The sequence below is a fragment of the Pseudopodoces humilis genome, chromosome 15, assembly GCF_049639895.1.
Source record: "Pseudopodoces humilis isolate 2021_Gansu_Grassland_sample_001 chromosome 15, ASM4963989v1, whole genome shotgun sequence".
In the NCBI taxonomy this organism is placed as follows: domain Eukaryota; kingdom Metazoa; phylum Chordata; class Aves; order Passeriformes; family Paridae; genus Pseudopodoces; species Pseudopodoces humilis.
This window is the reverse complement of record NC_142214.1, coordinates 12,296,995-12,312,950: the sequence shown is the minus strand read 5'-3', so window position 1 is coordinate 12,312,950 and position 15,956 is coordinate 12,296,995. Positions and strand designations below refer to the sequence as shown.

General features: G+C 40.5%; 1 protein-coding gene across 7 annotated transcripts in view; it reads right to left on the bottom strand.

Moving 5' to 3' along the window:
* TMEM164 (transmembrane protein 164) overlaps positions 1-15,956 on the bottom strand; it is a 46,028-nt gene that overhangs the window by 16,048 nt on the left and 14,024 nt on the right. For 6 of the 7 annotated variants that reach the window (XM_088062853.1, XM_005530023.3, XM_014258796.2 and 3 more), the window contains exons 3-5: positions 14,865-14,914; positions 13,159-13,225; positions 6,917-6,995 (exon numbers count right to left, since the gene is read on the bottom strand). In XM_088062853.1, the coding sequence (XP_087918979.1) occupies positions 6,917-6,995; positions 13,159-13,225; positions 14,865-14,914 (196 nt within the window). The remainder of the gene's footprint in view (positions 1-6,916; positions 6,996-13,158; positions 13,226-14,864; positions 14,915-15,956) is intronic. The other variant, XM_014258795.2, reaches the window with a different exon arrangement.

Sequence of the window (15,956 nt, the reverse complement as noted above, 5' to 3'; positions counted from 1 at the left end):
AGGGCCTGCTCGGTTGGTGGAAACTCAGGTGTTAATTAACCAGGTGGCCTTTGCTAGATGCTGCTCCCAATTTTTGAAAGATTCCCCCATCCAATGCTTTTGAGGCGGTTTTTAACAGTCCATTGTTAAAATGGACTCTACTTTCTACTCCTCTACTTTCCCAGCCGCTGGTGCATGATAAGGGATATGGTACACCCACTCAATGCCATGTTCCCTAGCCCAGATGTTTATAAGGTTCTTCTTGAAATGAGTCCCATTGTCTGACTCAATCCTCTCAGGGGTACCATGCCTCCAAAGGACCTGCTTTTCAAGTCCCAGGATGGTGTTCCAGGCAGTGGCATGAGGCACAGGGTAGGTTTCCAACCATCCAGTGGTGGCTTCTACCATTTGTGAGCATGTAGCGCTTGCCTTGGCGGGTTTGGGGCAGTGTGATGTCGTCAATCTGCCAGGCTTCCCCATACCTATATTTGGACCAATGCTCACTATACCATAGTGACTTCAACCGCTTGGCCTGCTTGATCGTAGCACACATCTCACAGTCATGAATAACCTGAGAAATACTGTCCATGGTTAGATCCACCCCTCGGTCTCATGCCCACTTATAGGTGGCATCTCTACCCTGATGACTTGAGGCATCATGGGCCCATCGAGCTAGGAACAACTCACCTTTGTGTTGCCAATCTAAGTCTATCTTTGCAGCCTGATCCACCTGCTCAGTGTTTCGGTGCTCCTCATTAGCCCGACTCCTGGGGACATGGGCATCTACATGATGGACCTTCACAGACAGTTTCTCTACCTGGTAGCTATGTCTTTCCATTCATCAGCAGCCCAGATTGGTTTTCCCCTATGCTGCCAATTGGCCCTTTTCTACCTTTCCAGCCATCCCCACAGAGAATTGGCTACCATCCATGAATCAGTGTAGAGGTAGAGCTTCGGCTTTCACTTTCAGCAATGTCCAGGGCCAACTGAACAGCTTTGAGTTCAGCAAGTTGGCTTGATCCATCTTCTCCTTCAGTAGCTTCTGCAACCTGTCATGTTGGCTGCTTTCCGCTTCCAGTTCATCCCTACGATGCGACAGGAACCATCAGTGAACAGAGCATAGCATGTTTCTTCTGCTGGCAGTTGGTTGTATGGTGGAGCTTCTTCAGCCCGTGTCACTTGTTCCTGCTCCTCTTCATCAGTGAGACCAAAGTTTTCACCTTCCAGCCAGTTTGTAATTATCTCCAAAATCTCAGGGCGATTCAGTTTTCCAATAGGGGCGTGCTGTGTGATGAGAGCAATCTACTTGTTCCATGTGGCATTGGTGGCATGGTGGGTGAAGGGAACATTTGCTCTGAACATCCACCCCAGCACTGGTAGTTGGGATGCCAGGAGGAGTTGTGCTTACACGCCAATCACGTCTGAGGCAGCTTGAACTCTTTCATAGGCTGCTAAAATTTCCTTCTCTGTGGGAGTGTAGTTGGCTTTGGACCTTCTGTAGCTCCAACTCCGGAAATTCAGTTGTCAGCCTCAAGACTCACCAGGCACCTTCTGCCAAAGGCTCAAGGATAGACAATGGCTCCCAGACGCAGAGTAAAGCACATTCTTCACATCTGGTCCTGTCATTGTCCTGACTGGGCCAAGGGCTACTGCATGAGCGATCTCCTGCTTGGTTTGGGCAAAGGCTTGTTGTTGTTCAGGGCCCCAGTGGAAAGTGTTTTTTTTGCAGGTTGATCAGGTAGAGATCACAGTCTGGCTGTATTCAGGAATATGCATTCTCCAAAAACCTATGGCACCCAAGAAAGCTTGTGTTTCCTTCTTGCTGACTGATGGAGACATTGCAGTGATCTTATTGATGACACCGGTGGGAGTCCATTTTGCCACTTTACTCCCAAGAACTGTATCTCTCGAGCAGGTCCTTTAACTTTGCTCTTCTTGATGGCAAAACCAGCTTTCAGGAGAATCTGGATGATTTTCTCTTTCTCAAAGACCTCTACAGCCATATTCCCCCACACAATGATGTCATCAATGTACTGCAGATGTTCTGGAGCCTCACCCTTTTCCAGTGCAGCCTGGATCAGTCCATGGCAGATGGTGGGGCTGTGCTTCCACCCCTGGGGCAGTCGGTTCCAAGTGTACTGCACACCCCTCCAGGTGAAGACAAACTGAGGCCTGCATTCTGCTGCCAGGAGAATGGAGAAAAATGCATTGGCAATGCCAATAGTGGCGTACCACTTCGCTGCCTTGGACTCCAGCTCGTACTGGAGCTCCAGCATGTCTGGCACAGCAGCACTCAGTGGTGGAGTCACTTCATTCAATGCACGATAGTCCCCCGTCAATCTCCATTCTCTGTCAGACTTGCGCACAGGCCAAATGGGGCTGTTGAAGGGTGAGTGGGTTTTGCTGATCACCTCTTGGCTCTCCAGCTCATGGATCATCTTGTGGATAGGAATCACAGCATCTCGAGCTGTTCTATACTGCCAGTGGTTCACTGTTGACATAGCAATTGGTACTCGTTGATCTTCCCCGTTCAAACTCCTACTGCAGATGGGTTTTCTGATAGTCCAGGCAAGGTGTTCAATTGCTTGATCCCCTCTGTCTCTACAGTTGCTATCCCAAACACCCACCTGAGTCCCCATGGGGCCTCTGTGCCAGTCACAATAGGGTGTTTCTTCCACTCATTTCCAGCTTCCACCAAAGTAAAATCCTGCGATCCCCCTGTCATGCCAGCAATAGAAACAGATTTTGCCCCCACATGTCTTGATGGGATTAATGTGCACTGTGCACCACTGTCAACAAGGCCTCATATTTTTGTGGTTCTGAAGTGCCAGGCCAATGAATCCACACAGTCCTAAAGACATGGTTTTCCCTAGCCTCTACTTGGCTAGAGGCAGGACCCCTCTAAGCCTGGTTATCCTTCTTCTTCTGCGCATCTCTCTTGGAGGTTCCTTCAAGGGGATTGGACACAGTGTCATCATCATCATACCTGTCAGTTTGGCTACAGGCTACTGGAGAGGCTTTTTTTTTGGTGGTACTTCCTCTTTGAGTCTTGCTGTCTTCCAGTTCAAGCATCCATTTTGCCAGAGCAGCAGTAGATTTTCCATCCCATCTCTTCATGTTTTCTCCACAGTCACGCAGAAAGAACCATAGCTCAGCTCATAGCTTTTTCTCCTTATCTGGAGAACTTCAGCATTGAGAACCAGGGCTCCTGGTCTGTACTGCCGAGATTGGAAGAAGCTCCTCCCTGAGTTTCTTGTGATTCTCCTCTATCTTATCTTCTAAGTTCTGCAAACATGTTTCCACAGCTGCAATTCTTGCATGCATGGGGCCATGCACGGCATCTGCATATGCTTGAAGCCTCTTTGCCATATCCAGCATGGTCTCCTCCATCATCCCACTTCATCTTTGCTAAAGCAGAAGCGTATTCTTGTGGCCCAAGTCATACAAGTTTTCGCCACATCACGGATGTACATGGTACCAAGTCTGGATTCCTAGTGTTCTGGTCATCTAAGAAGACAATCTCTACCACTGCCATTTCTCTCAAGCATTGAATTCCTTATTCTATGGTCTTCCAATGATCTCTATATACAGTTTGCTGTATATAGAGATCATCTGAACACAGATATCTTTGTGCCACACTTCCCAGTATCTGTTCCCAGAGACTGTGAGGGTCAGCCCCCTTCATCATTCCTTGGTTGATAACTGGATCATGCAACAGGGATTCCAGATGCCTTGCTTCAGTACCCTTCAGAACTGTAGCCTCACCTGTGGTGCCCCACAGATGGACTAACCAACTAATTATAGATTCATCAGGTCGTCGAGTGTAATCCTTTCTTAGGCCACGAAGGTCCTTCAGGGAGAAGGGCTCACTGATTTTGGGCCTTCTAATTTTGTGTCAGTTGCTGGTCTTGAGGGTCCTTCCCCCGCATCACCATTATCATCATCCACTGGTCGATCGGTTTTGGTTTTGAATTTCATGCCTCTCGTGGAAGGAGCAACAACCATTGGCTTGGGCTCACTGTATGGTTTAGCTACTGCCTTAGCTGCAGCCTGAGTGACTGGGGTAGCTGCTGATTTATCTCCCTGACTCACAGTATCTAGCAGTGTGCAATAAGAATACACTAGGGCTTAGCTTATTGCAATGATATTTTTCTCCTTAAAATCATCATAGCAATTCTCTTCCAGATACTTCCCCACTTCAGCTGGGTTCTGAATTTGTTCACATGAAAATTCCCAGGATGGGGATCAGAAAATTTCTTCAGGGGCCAGCCCATTTTCTCCCATTCTCCACACCACTCAGAATTTTTCACACCTGGATCTACTTCTCAGGGGCAGGGGTCTCATCAGCTCCTCTGGACATCTCAGCCCTCACTCTAGAGAAGTTGCCGACCATATAGAGGAAGCTTACTAGATAAAATACCAGGTAAGTGGTGTCCTTAACACTCAGGAGAAACTGAATATTTTCAAAATGGGACATGACAGATTCAAAGGAGAAGAAAGCAAGGAAAGGCTGAAAAACCTCATCCCTTGCTTCTCCTCAACAAACCGTGTGCAATTACTAATAAACCCCCAAAACATGCTACTGGGACTCGGAGGCAGGGTCAGACGAAGAAACCATAAGCCAAACATGCCTGGCACAAACTTCAGTACTTGTATGAACTTCATATAAATCATTATCACCGAACCCAGTACAATAGCTATTCTAATCTGTGACCCTCTACTGTGAAAGCTTTGTGTTAGGGACAATACTGGAGCTATCTCAGGAAAAAAAAATAAATCCAGGGACCAGAAAGGTATTAAAACCTCAAAAAAGTCTAGGGACCAGAACCAAAGGAAGGCCTCCACCCTGAGAGACACTATGAATTCAAACAACATGGCTACTGACTGCTTTATCCCAATACTAAGTACAACCAAAATGAAATTAGCAATCAATACAGGTTTTTTCCACTTTCTCAAGCCATACATTGGGCGCCATTAACTGTATTTGTCCTGGTTTAGAACAAATTTGGGAGAGAACCTCCAATTGGGGGTGCCCCCCAGAAAAGCAAATTTAAGTGACCCATCCCCCCAACTGGTTTGGGAAAAAGATTTCCTTGGAGAAAAGTGGAAAAAAATGTTTATTTAACAGAAATTGAATAATATTAAACAATAAAACCTCTTGCTGTTCAATGAGATAGCAAATCCAGAAAAAAATGTCCTTTTCATGTGGTGTAGCTTGGCTCACTCAGGTTCTTACCAGTCCCTCTGGCACTGCAAAGTGCAAAGGCCCAGGCCCTGGTGTACCACAGGCATGAGCTCCCAGGGTTTGTTGTTTTCCAGTCCAGAGCAGATTTGAACAGATCCAAGACAAAGGAAAAAAACAGTCCAGGGAAACTTCTCTGCCTCAGCTAGCTAAAAACTAGCTAAAAACTAAAAGCGAAGGAGAGGTCTGTCCTACTGTCTGTGCTGCAGACAACACAGTCCAGGAGCAGGATGTGGGGGAATGAGTGCTCTTTCTCAATAGAAACTGCAAGTGTCTTCTTCCCCCACTTTGGTCTCAGAGCCAGTCTTAAATGTGCAGAACTTAATATGTAACATAAACCAGGCAACTGGGGATACAAGCATCATAAAGCCACCCCAGGATACAGGCAAAAAGCCTAACCAAACCACCAAACAATCAAAACTTAAAAGAATACATCAAGCGCCATCCAAGGCCAAGCCTTTTTAAAGCAAAGGACGTACATGTCTTAAAGTGACCTCAGATGGGAACTCCAAGGCCAGCAAGGGATTTATTGATATCACAAGAGGTCTGTTTGTCACTGCCTACAGTTCACTCCACGACTGCTTATGTTTTTTGACCCCTGCTCCTCACCCTCCTCCTGCAAAGATTGAGTTTGTGTAACTCCTTCAACTACCCTGCACATTAGCATGATTTGCCAGAATTTTAGGATATCAAGGGTGGATTAAAATTAAACATGGCTGGCATATTTCCCTGATAAAAGGAAGAAACAGAATCATATTTTGAAGTATGAGACTTCACTTTTCCTTTGAATCATTTTTCTTAATTTCACAGTGCAATCAGATCACTGCAACACAAAGGTTACAGTGAAATAGGAAGAAGGACTGTTAGGTGACCACTGGTATAAAACACGATAGATTCAACACGATGGAAGAGGCTGACTGTATTCCATTGCTTGACATCACACCCTCAGGGTTTTCATTAAAGGCTACTGAACATGTGGATCACAAATGATCATATTTTATTTCCTGGATGGAACAATCCAGCTCTGCTAGAAAATGCAGCTGGAGGCATGTCAGCACTAGATGGGGGCAGAGCATCACACCAGCTGAATGTATAGTACATTCCCTTTGAGGCTCTGCAATTGGAAAAATCACTGGCCAGGGAAACAATTTAGGATTCCCAGACTTACTGAACTATTATGGCATAAGTGAATGCAAGATGGCAATCTTGTTAGAAGAGATAATAAGCAATCTAGTTCATTTCAGTGATATGTGTCACTACATTACACTGGAGTTTCAGAATTTCTGGGATTTATCTAAGAAGACAGCTAATTTTTATTTTTTGTTCTCATTTTGAGTTCCAGTACTTCTCAAGAGACATCCAAGAATGCAAAAATCTTAAAAGTACATCCCACCAACAACTAAGAATACTGCAAGATGGCAGAGATGCTGCTCAAGACGACAATGCACATTGCACAAATACATTTCAAATATCCCTTCACGCAAAAGAGTATTTTTTAAATTTTTGGTTCAGTGCCTGACACAACTCATTAGCTAGGTTAAAACTTCAACATTAGAAAACTAGAACAGGAGCTATTAATTAAAACCAGAGAAAATTGGTTAAAAAAGGGTAAGAATAAGACTGGTGGTATCCAGTAAACAGTGTTTTCATTTCACAGGACCAGTTCAATCCATACAGAGTAATCTGCCTACCTACCTCCTTTATGCAGCAGATAGATGGGCACAACATAGAGCATCACATGCTGGATGTAATAAATCTCCATTTCAAATGGAAGCTGTGGAACAAGGAAAATATTTGTAAGTATATCTCATCACTAATAACCAAGTTCCAAGGAACGATTCACTTTCTGACACATGACAATGCCTTCAGTTATTTTATCACCTATGTATAAACAAACATTAATGGTCAGTCCCTTGAAAGTACAGGTAACTATATCCATTCCATCCCCCTTAATACAAACACAGCACTTCCAGAATTAGCCAGAAGCACAACAAAGTGGAATAACACAAGATTGCTCTTTCCCTTTATTGGCTAGTATGAATAACCAATAACAATGCAAACCACTCAAGTAATTAAATCAGAAACTACACACACACACCCACAGCATAGAAGTCTTGCCACCTTCTTGCCACCTTAGACAGACATACAGAGAACTCTATAATGAGGTCTTTTATATATAAAAATATATAAATACATATATACAAGTAATTACTGAAGAGGCCTGTGCAAAAAATCAAAACACCTGATTTATATCAACCTACATGCATGTATGGAACCGCTAAGCTTGACCAAATATAGGTTAAAATATAAAATTACTAGTCATTATTATTAAGCTGCAGAATTATGTGTAAACAAGTTACCATTTAATAGCAAATCAGGTATTTCTCACCAGCTGCCAACTTTTGGGAAATTATAATTAGTAATTTGTGTGTTTATTTGAATTAGTGTAACTTCTAAGAAGTCAGACACTTAAAATAATACTAAAAATAACTTCAACCATAACTGTGTTTGAGCCTTCTAACCCAGACCCAACTATTTCTAGCTCTTTAACAGTTAGAAAAGGGGATGCACTGTATTTGGAAGTTACTGTCATCTATAAGTACCTTAGCCTACATCTATTTATCACACTAAAGCAGCACATTTAAAACTGAACAGTAGTGGAAAATACTCAAAAATTCAGAATTCAGCTTTTTACTGCATCTGACTTACAGAGCTGAAAAGCCACACTGTTGCATTATTTTTCTGAATTCAAAATTGGACAATACCACAAGTATGAAATCTCATGGGAATAATGAAAAGCCTTGGTTCAAATGCAGACTTGTCCTGTCATTTTTCAGTCAGAAGAATTCAGACACAGGACCTACCACTGTGGCTTGTGTGTTGGGAAGCAAGGATTGGGGAGAAAAGCCCTCCTTTTCTATGACTCTTCTGAGACACTGAAGTCACAGCCTTGAAACTGAATGTCACTGGTGTTAGAGACAGGCATGTGACAAAACACACCAAGGTTCATGCTCAACACCCAACTTATTGAGTCCTCTTCTCCTTATACAGTTATGAAGGTCTGTATGGTTAGTCCCAATTGGCCAAACCAGTTGCCACCTGGCCAACCGGCCAACAGCTGCCCATGACCCCAGTGGCTTCACCTGATCCCAAACAATCCATACTGGTTGAGTTACATAATCAAGGTACTTATACAATTAGTTGTTTCAGTTATAAAATTGGGTTTATTTATAAGTGTGAGGCCTTCAGGCCAGCAATTAGGCACGACAACTGAAACATTACAGAAGTTTCTACAGCAACAGAAGAGAGATTGAAAGAGAGCTTGATTTTCTTCCTAAACAGTAGTCAAACAGTTGGTAAATAACATAGTGATCTTCTAAATTCAACTACAATTCTTATATTCTATGTTGAACATAGAAGATTCTAAAACCAACAACTGGATTATGCTAGTCCTGGTACTTGCCTGCTGGACACTGTCTGTGTCCTGATGGCTACCTCCAAGGTGGTCAGCCAGCTCCTTTAGGGACTAAGCTAAAACAACCCTCTCATACAATCTTTTGGGTTATTTCATTCCAAGTATTCTGTATCAAAACAAACACAAGCAAGGTAACAGTATGCAAAAGCAAGCACTTCATGAAAATTGTGAGGTTTCCTAAATCTGAACCTTTCCTGCTGTCCTTCGTTGAACAACACAGAGAGAAAATTGAGGGAATTAAAATTATTTGGGATGGGGCTAAAACAGTAATCCTAACTGGAGAAAAAGCTGTACTTCTCCCACTTCAGAAACAATTGCTCCCGATATAAACAGCACAACATGAGGCACTTACTCCTGTCTAGGAGCATTCTCCATTTATCTTTGGTGTCAAAAGGGCTTCCACAGCCATGGAGATGTGAGGATCTGTTATACAAACACTGTGTGAGGACACTCTTGAGAACAGAGTAACAGTTGTTATGCTGCAGTGGTGTTGACAATATTTTTTTGTGTGTTAAACAAAACATCTTTTTCACCACTTTAAAAGATGGTTTGTTCTGAAGCCTGGTTGATTATGGAAGTGCATTTCTTGCTATAGAGCTACAGAGTTGCAGTACGACCATGCACTCAAGTTGTACAGCCAGGCTACAACAAACAGAAAAAGCTGTACTGAACAACTAACTCACCTGCATCTTATGCCTTGTCCATAAACAGTTTTATCAAAAGATTCACTCAGCATAAGCGCTTTTCACATGCAAGGAGAAACTGGAAATGAAGACGAGGCACAAGGTATCATCCATCAATCAAGGATTTAAAGAATCTCTTTGTGAAAACAAGTAAGACTTCAGGTTCTAACTTAAACCAGCTACTGGCCAAAGAGAGCAATGAGATCTTTCCATGCACTGAATTCAGCTTTAGAAAAATCTCTTCAAGGCAGCAGTAGAGTGGAGCCCAGAAGTCAGATATTTTGAGTTCACCCCAAAAGAGCGTGGACATAATACAAATTAAGATTAAACATTCAGACACAGTAGTTGGTTTTCAGTGGGCTTACAGGTTAACACTTTGCTCCGGTTTCTGACAGTATTTAGTTGTTTATACCCTGGCTCAAGCACTGCACAGTGCAAGAGCATCACTCTCTACAAAGACTGTAGAGTGTGGCAGAAAAGGAATAGGACCTCAACTCTCAGATTATGGTCTTTCCTGTAGTACATCTAGAATAAATACCAAATGCTGTACTGTACCAGCCAACTTCTTAGACATTATCAGTAAATTACACACTCATACCATTTTAATGCACAAAGCATGTATAAATGCCCAAATATGCACAAACTTTGGCTTTATCACCTACCAGCCACACAAGCACAATCTCTCAAAAGCCCCCCACTGTTCCAGTTAGATTAAGCCGGTTTAGAGATGACAATGTGCTACCACAACCCATTCCATTCTGCTGTGCAGGCATAGCCATTACAGGCAAACTATTTAGTGCAGTGAATTATTACTCTAACAATCAATAACAATGCAGCAGCCAATGATTGAAGCATACACAGAATGCGCTCAAAGTCCTGCTCAGAGTATGATTCTGCTCCTTACACAGATTTAGAATGCTCTCTTAGGCCAAATAGTTCTAAGAATAGAATATAGCAGCTTCTGGAAACATTGAAACAGCCATGTGAGCTGACACCTATGTATACAACACTATTGGCATATGTTCTGGTTTTTACTTTATCTATATCAACATTTTCAGGACATCAGCTTGCAAAAAATCCCCACTTTTAAACCAGTGAAAAGACTTTTCTTTAAAATGTGATGAATGCAACATGAAAGGCCAAGCAAACCCACTTAGTTTCCAAACAGAGTCTTTGTGGCAGTTAAATGAATTTACATGCACAGCCAGGTTATCAGGGCCTACACTGTGTGCCATAGAATATAAAAACAGAGTAAAAATAAATATTTCTTCTCCTATATATCATATATCTTGCCAGCTTCCTTTTGGGAGCCTAACAAGCCAACTCTCTCAGCACCTTCTCCTTTATTTCTGAAAGGATTAGAAGAACTCACAATAGCACTGATCGGACAAGAAACAGTTTTATCTTTATCCAATGCCTATCCCAAAGCACAGAATTTAATTCCATCAGCACATGGCAAATAATGCAGCAAATAACTGCAATATTTAAGTGTCAAACAAGTACAAGTGGGTGCATTTGTTGCTTGAGTCTGTTAATTGTTGGCACCTCAACCTCATTCCAAGGCAGGAAAATATTTTCTTGGAAAGAACAGACTGGACTGACCTCCCCTTTCAGGCTACATTTTTTTTGAACACTATCTCAGGTGCCTGTTATAGTCCAACAAGATTTTGAACTGCATTGTTTAGCATAGTTTGATTGAAAGTTTAAAATAACAGAAGGGAGAAACTTTCTACTGTATTTTCAGTGAATATCTCAACTCTCCATTTTCACTACTTTCAATACACTACTGTTTTAAAAGAATTTTGAAATTACTGAGGTTCTAAAACAACAACAACAACAACAAAGTTAACAGATACATTACAAGAAAATGAAAATCATGAAATTATGCCAGAAGCTTCCACTTCAGGATAACTTAACACTGAAGCATATTTACAAAAAGACATTCGCATTTCATTAAGTAATGTAATTGGTAGCAAAAACACATGACCCTAACAGACTGTGCCACAAAATGTAAGAGGCGTTCTGGAAATTACTTTGAACAAATTAACACTTACAACTCAAATGGTGATACCCACTAAAACATCCATTGTCTGCTGAAGCAATGATTGGCTCTCATTCTGAATGACTGAATCAAAAGTTTTTCACTTAAGTATTACAAAACCAGAGTAGCCAGCTCAGAAAAAAATGAGTGGGTTTGTTTTTTTTTTAAATTCCTACTAGGTTTTAGGAAACATTTATTGCTCTCAAGACAAGGTCAGTGTTAAAACCACAGTGAGAGTTGTGGAGCAGAATGTGTGTCTGCCATGAGAGAATCTTGATCAAGGTAGTGCTGTACAACATCACCGACATTATCCTATGCCAGAAGAAACATGGAAAAGTGAAAAGCCTGGCAAGCAGCTTAGCAGCTTAGCTGTTAGGCCAAAAATATCCTAAATTGTAATTATCTATCAAGTACATAAGTTACATTTTATTAGTTTTATATATATAATTTATATATTAGTTATATATATTACGTACTAAGTTATAATTATGTAATTAGTATGTAGTTGTAATTATTCCAAAAATATTTACTCTTGGACAGTATCTTTTGGCTACTCTGTTCCCAATTACAGGAAAAATTTTATGAGTAGTCTGTATCTTTCTTGTTTAATCACCACTGCCCTAATATGAATGAGATCTGTGATAATGGCAGAGAAAATACAGGCTAATGATTTATGAAATAGTTCAATATTTTTTCCTTCAAAGGTTACCCAGATCAATTTTGTCACGCCTAAGGGCATATTTACTCAAAAACTAGATGGTTTTTAATGCAAAATAAAAACAGTTTTTCTTATCAGGAAAATAACACTTGTTTCATTAATTTGTTGCCTCTTCAACAGTACCAAGTTTTAATAAAATGTAATTGCAAACTTCACATAACTGTATGTTTCTACTTCTTCTTACTTAGACAGTCAAGACTAACATGTGGAGAGGCAGCAACAAAATCTGAAATAGAGTCTGAAGCCCACAGCCATTTTGTTAATAGTATTAATTCACCTTCTATTATGGACATAGTTTGCTTAAACATAAAGTACTTACATCTATCTTAAAACAGACATTCAAGTAGCTGCAACAGCAGATTTTTGCAGATAGATCATATGAAAAAAATTATAAGCATATACGCATATATGCATATACACCCCTCTACACATGCATGGATAACAGCTCTTTAAATAAACCTTAGAAATACTTAATTCAATTCACACTCAAAATAGCTTTTTTTACATTTAACGGTCAGTAGGTTTAAGAATCTCACTAGGAACACCAACAGGCTAATTTTTTTGTCCAGGAGACTGAAGTTTTACAGTAGATTCCAAAACTTGAATGGGAAAAAAAAGATCTGCTGTGCCTAATCCTGGGGGAGAGGGAATGACAGCCAACAACAACATTTCACATTTTCCAGGCCTGAGGAATCTTACATTTACATAGAATTTGAAAAGTCTGAAACTGAATTTTGACCACAGGCCATAAAGTAAACCTGTGAAAGCCTCTTTCAAAGCCATCAAGCTCCATTGGTGGCTAGACTGGAACTAACACTTAATACAGCAGTGCTGTCTTTTCACTGAGTTATAAACATCCAAACATCTATGATTGCTATTCTTGCTCCAGTGTAGTGACCAGAAGTCTACAGCCTGGTAAAATGTACTTTAAAGGCCAAGCAAAGCAAACACCTGACATCTCTCCAAAGATAATCTTTTGGAAATAAATGAAAATGGAGGAGAAAACCACAGTACACTCACCAGGCGTGTATTAACAACAGGAAACAGCAATGCTAAGAGGGCACCGTTCAGCATATGCATCTGCAACCTTACAAAAGAGATGGGATATTATTTTCACAGATGGAAATAAAATGCAATATTTCCATGTATTTTATGTAGTATCTCTTCAACAAAACATAGCAAGAGACTTAAAAAAAATTGTTTGGGCTTCACTTTGAATTAAGTCACTATTAAATGCAATAAAACTGGACAAAACCCTATCTTCAAATACACACCTAAAGAATTTCCTAAAGTAGGACTGCTTTCTATAATGAGCTTTGGATTCCTAGAAAGCCTGGACTGCCCATAATCCTGTTCATGATACAAGCTGCTAAACAGTTAGAATTCTGCTGTTAATTTGTCTTACAGAGTTTAAAACAGCATCTTTGATAAAGGGTTTTACTCTTCTTTAATGCTGTGCATAAACAGCTTCAAAGTAAAGCTTTAAGAATTTGAAAGTCCCTTTAAGAAAAGAATTACGTTTATCAAAATGCAACAGCAAGCCCTAAGCAAAGCACAAGGCAGGAAAGTAGTGTTACACACCACAATTTGTATAGCATTCAAATTCAGCTATCTTTTTCTGAATTACTGTTGGATCACAGGAACAGAAAATTAGTATCAGAACTGTTTCAGTCTACTTTACATCAGACACAAAGTAAAGAATAAACTGTCTCCCACCACTGTCTGTCAAATTCCTAGGAATTTAAAAGTAACTTGAGGGAGGAAAAGGTATTAAAATTTTAAAACAGATTTTCAAATATAATTTGTATGCTATGTATAATTTGCATGTCAGGGTGTTAGAAAAATATATACCCATTCTGAAAAACAACAAATATTGTGGCCTCCACTCTACAACTGGTCTTTAACAAAGATTTCCAGGACAGCAGACATACTTTTCACATTGTCCAAGACAGAGATGCTAATACACATCTTTGTTCAGCATAATCCCTGCAGAAATAAGGAACAGCAGGAAAAAGCTGCAGAAAGACTGTCTAAAGCATTCCCCCAGTATCATTTTTGCCTAGACTAAGACAAGGAAGAGCACAGTTTAATGTCACGGTGGCAACTACAGCCATTTCCAAGTACCACTGCTTGGGAAATACCAGACCTTCCCCACAACACACTGGCTGCACCTTCAGCTGCACACTGGGCTCTGCTGCTGCAGCCTGATAGAGCCTCCTGCACATCAGAGACTCTCGTGGTTCCTTAGGTTAGTAACAATATGCAGTATTTTGGAAAAAACTGCATAGATGTGAGAAATATCAAACCAAGTCAAAAAGAATTTGCTTTGCCTATTTAACTTTCCTTATCCACAGTTTTGAAGTCAGACCCAGAATGCCTGCATGGCTTCCAGCAAGGCCCAGTTACTAACCTCGGTTGAGGATGTTCAAAAGGTTTGAGGTCCATAACACAAATTATAGTAGCTCATACATTTATCTGCATTAATCCACTATTGCTGAGCTGAATTGCTCATAAGTGAGGCCAAACCCACCAACACAGAAGAAGCAAGGATAAGGGGCCCAAGACCCTGATTTAAGCCCTTATGCTTTTCAAGGTGTCATTTTTCAATTCAACCAGTATGCCTTTCCAACTTGATATTTCCCTTAGTATTTTATAAATTAAGCAGTGATTAACTTCTAAAATATATTGTACAAGTAGACAGAAATACAGTAAGGAAGAGGTATTACCTGAAGAGAATCATTGCAGTGCGACATGGGGGACAGGCAAGAAGAAAAATCTGAAATGTTAGAAACAAATTTAAATTAATGACAGTGACCTCTTTTAGAATCCATTTTCTAAATCTTTCCTATTCAGTTCTGTATGTCACAAATAATTTCTTGCCAGAAGACGCATTTTACAGCGGAGCTGGAAAAGACTTAAAGTCTTTAACATATCAAAAGGTCTTCTATTACCTACATATAAAAAGATTTAAGCAGTATGAGCAGCACTGAGAGTTCAGCTTCTGCCAGTGCCTACGAAACCAGTCAAATTCTAGCCAGGTATTATTGACATTATAAAAGCTCTCTCAAGAACCAGATTACTGTACTACCAATCTTCTACAGCAGCTCCCTCAATCATGGTGAGGTCCTTGCTGTGCTTTATATCAGCATTTATAGCAACATCACCACCGTCCTTCCCTTCACCAGTGCCACAACTTCACACAGTAACTTTAAAAACTTCATATTAGCAAGTCTTGCTCTAGATATAATGAGTTTACTGCATAAATGCTCAGTAATAAAAGTTCTTTCTTTATATTGTCCACTACTGCAAAGAAGAAACTGGTTTACTGTTCAGTATTTCAGCAAAATATGGATCACATTTTTTACTGCTGTTCCTAAAATAAAGTCACAATACTTTACTTCACTGAAAACCAACAAAACAAATTACCACTGAATCGAGTGAGAACTTTGGAGAATATGTCTGCTTTGATGTCAGATTGGACAATTCACCAAATGTGTTTCTTTCAAATATTGCAGGGTTAGGAAGAGGCCTCCAATGGATACTGAAATTAATCACTATTAGACAATGTACTTGCAGCAATAGAAGAAGTGTTGAAATCTGGATCATCCTACTGAGTCCTTTCATAGACAAGGGGCTTCCTGTCATTACTACACAAATAAATTCCAAATATTTTGTTTCCAAGTTAAATGGACAAAACAGGTCAAGTTCTTAATATGCAGACATCTGTATGTTCCATTCAAGTCTCAACAACAGCTTAGAACACAACACACACTCAAATTGTTTTTCCCAAGTCATACAACACTAACAAAGGTACAGTA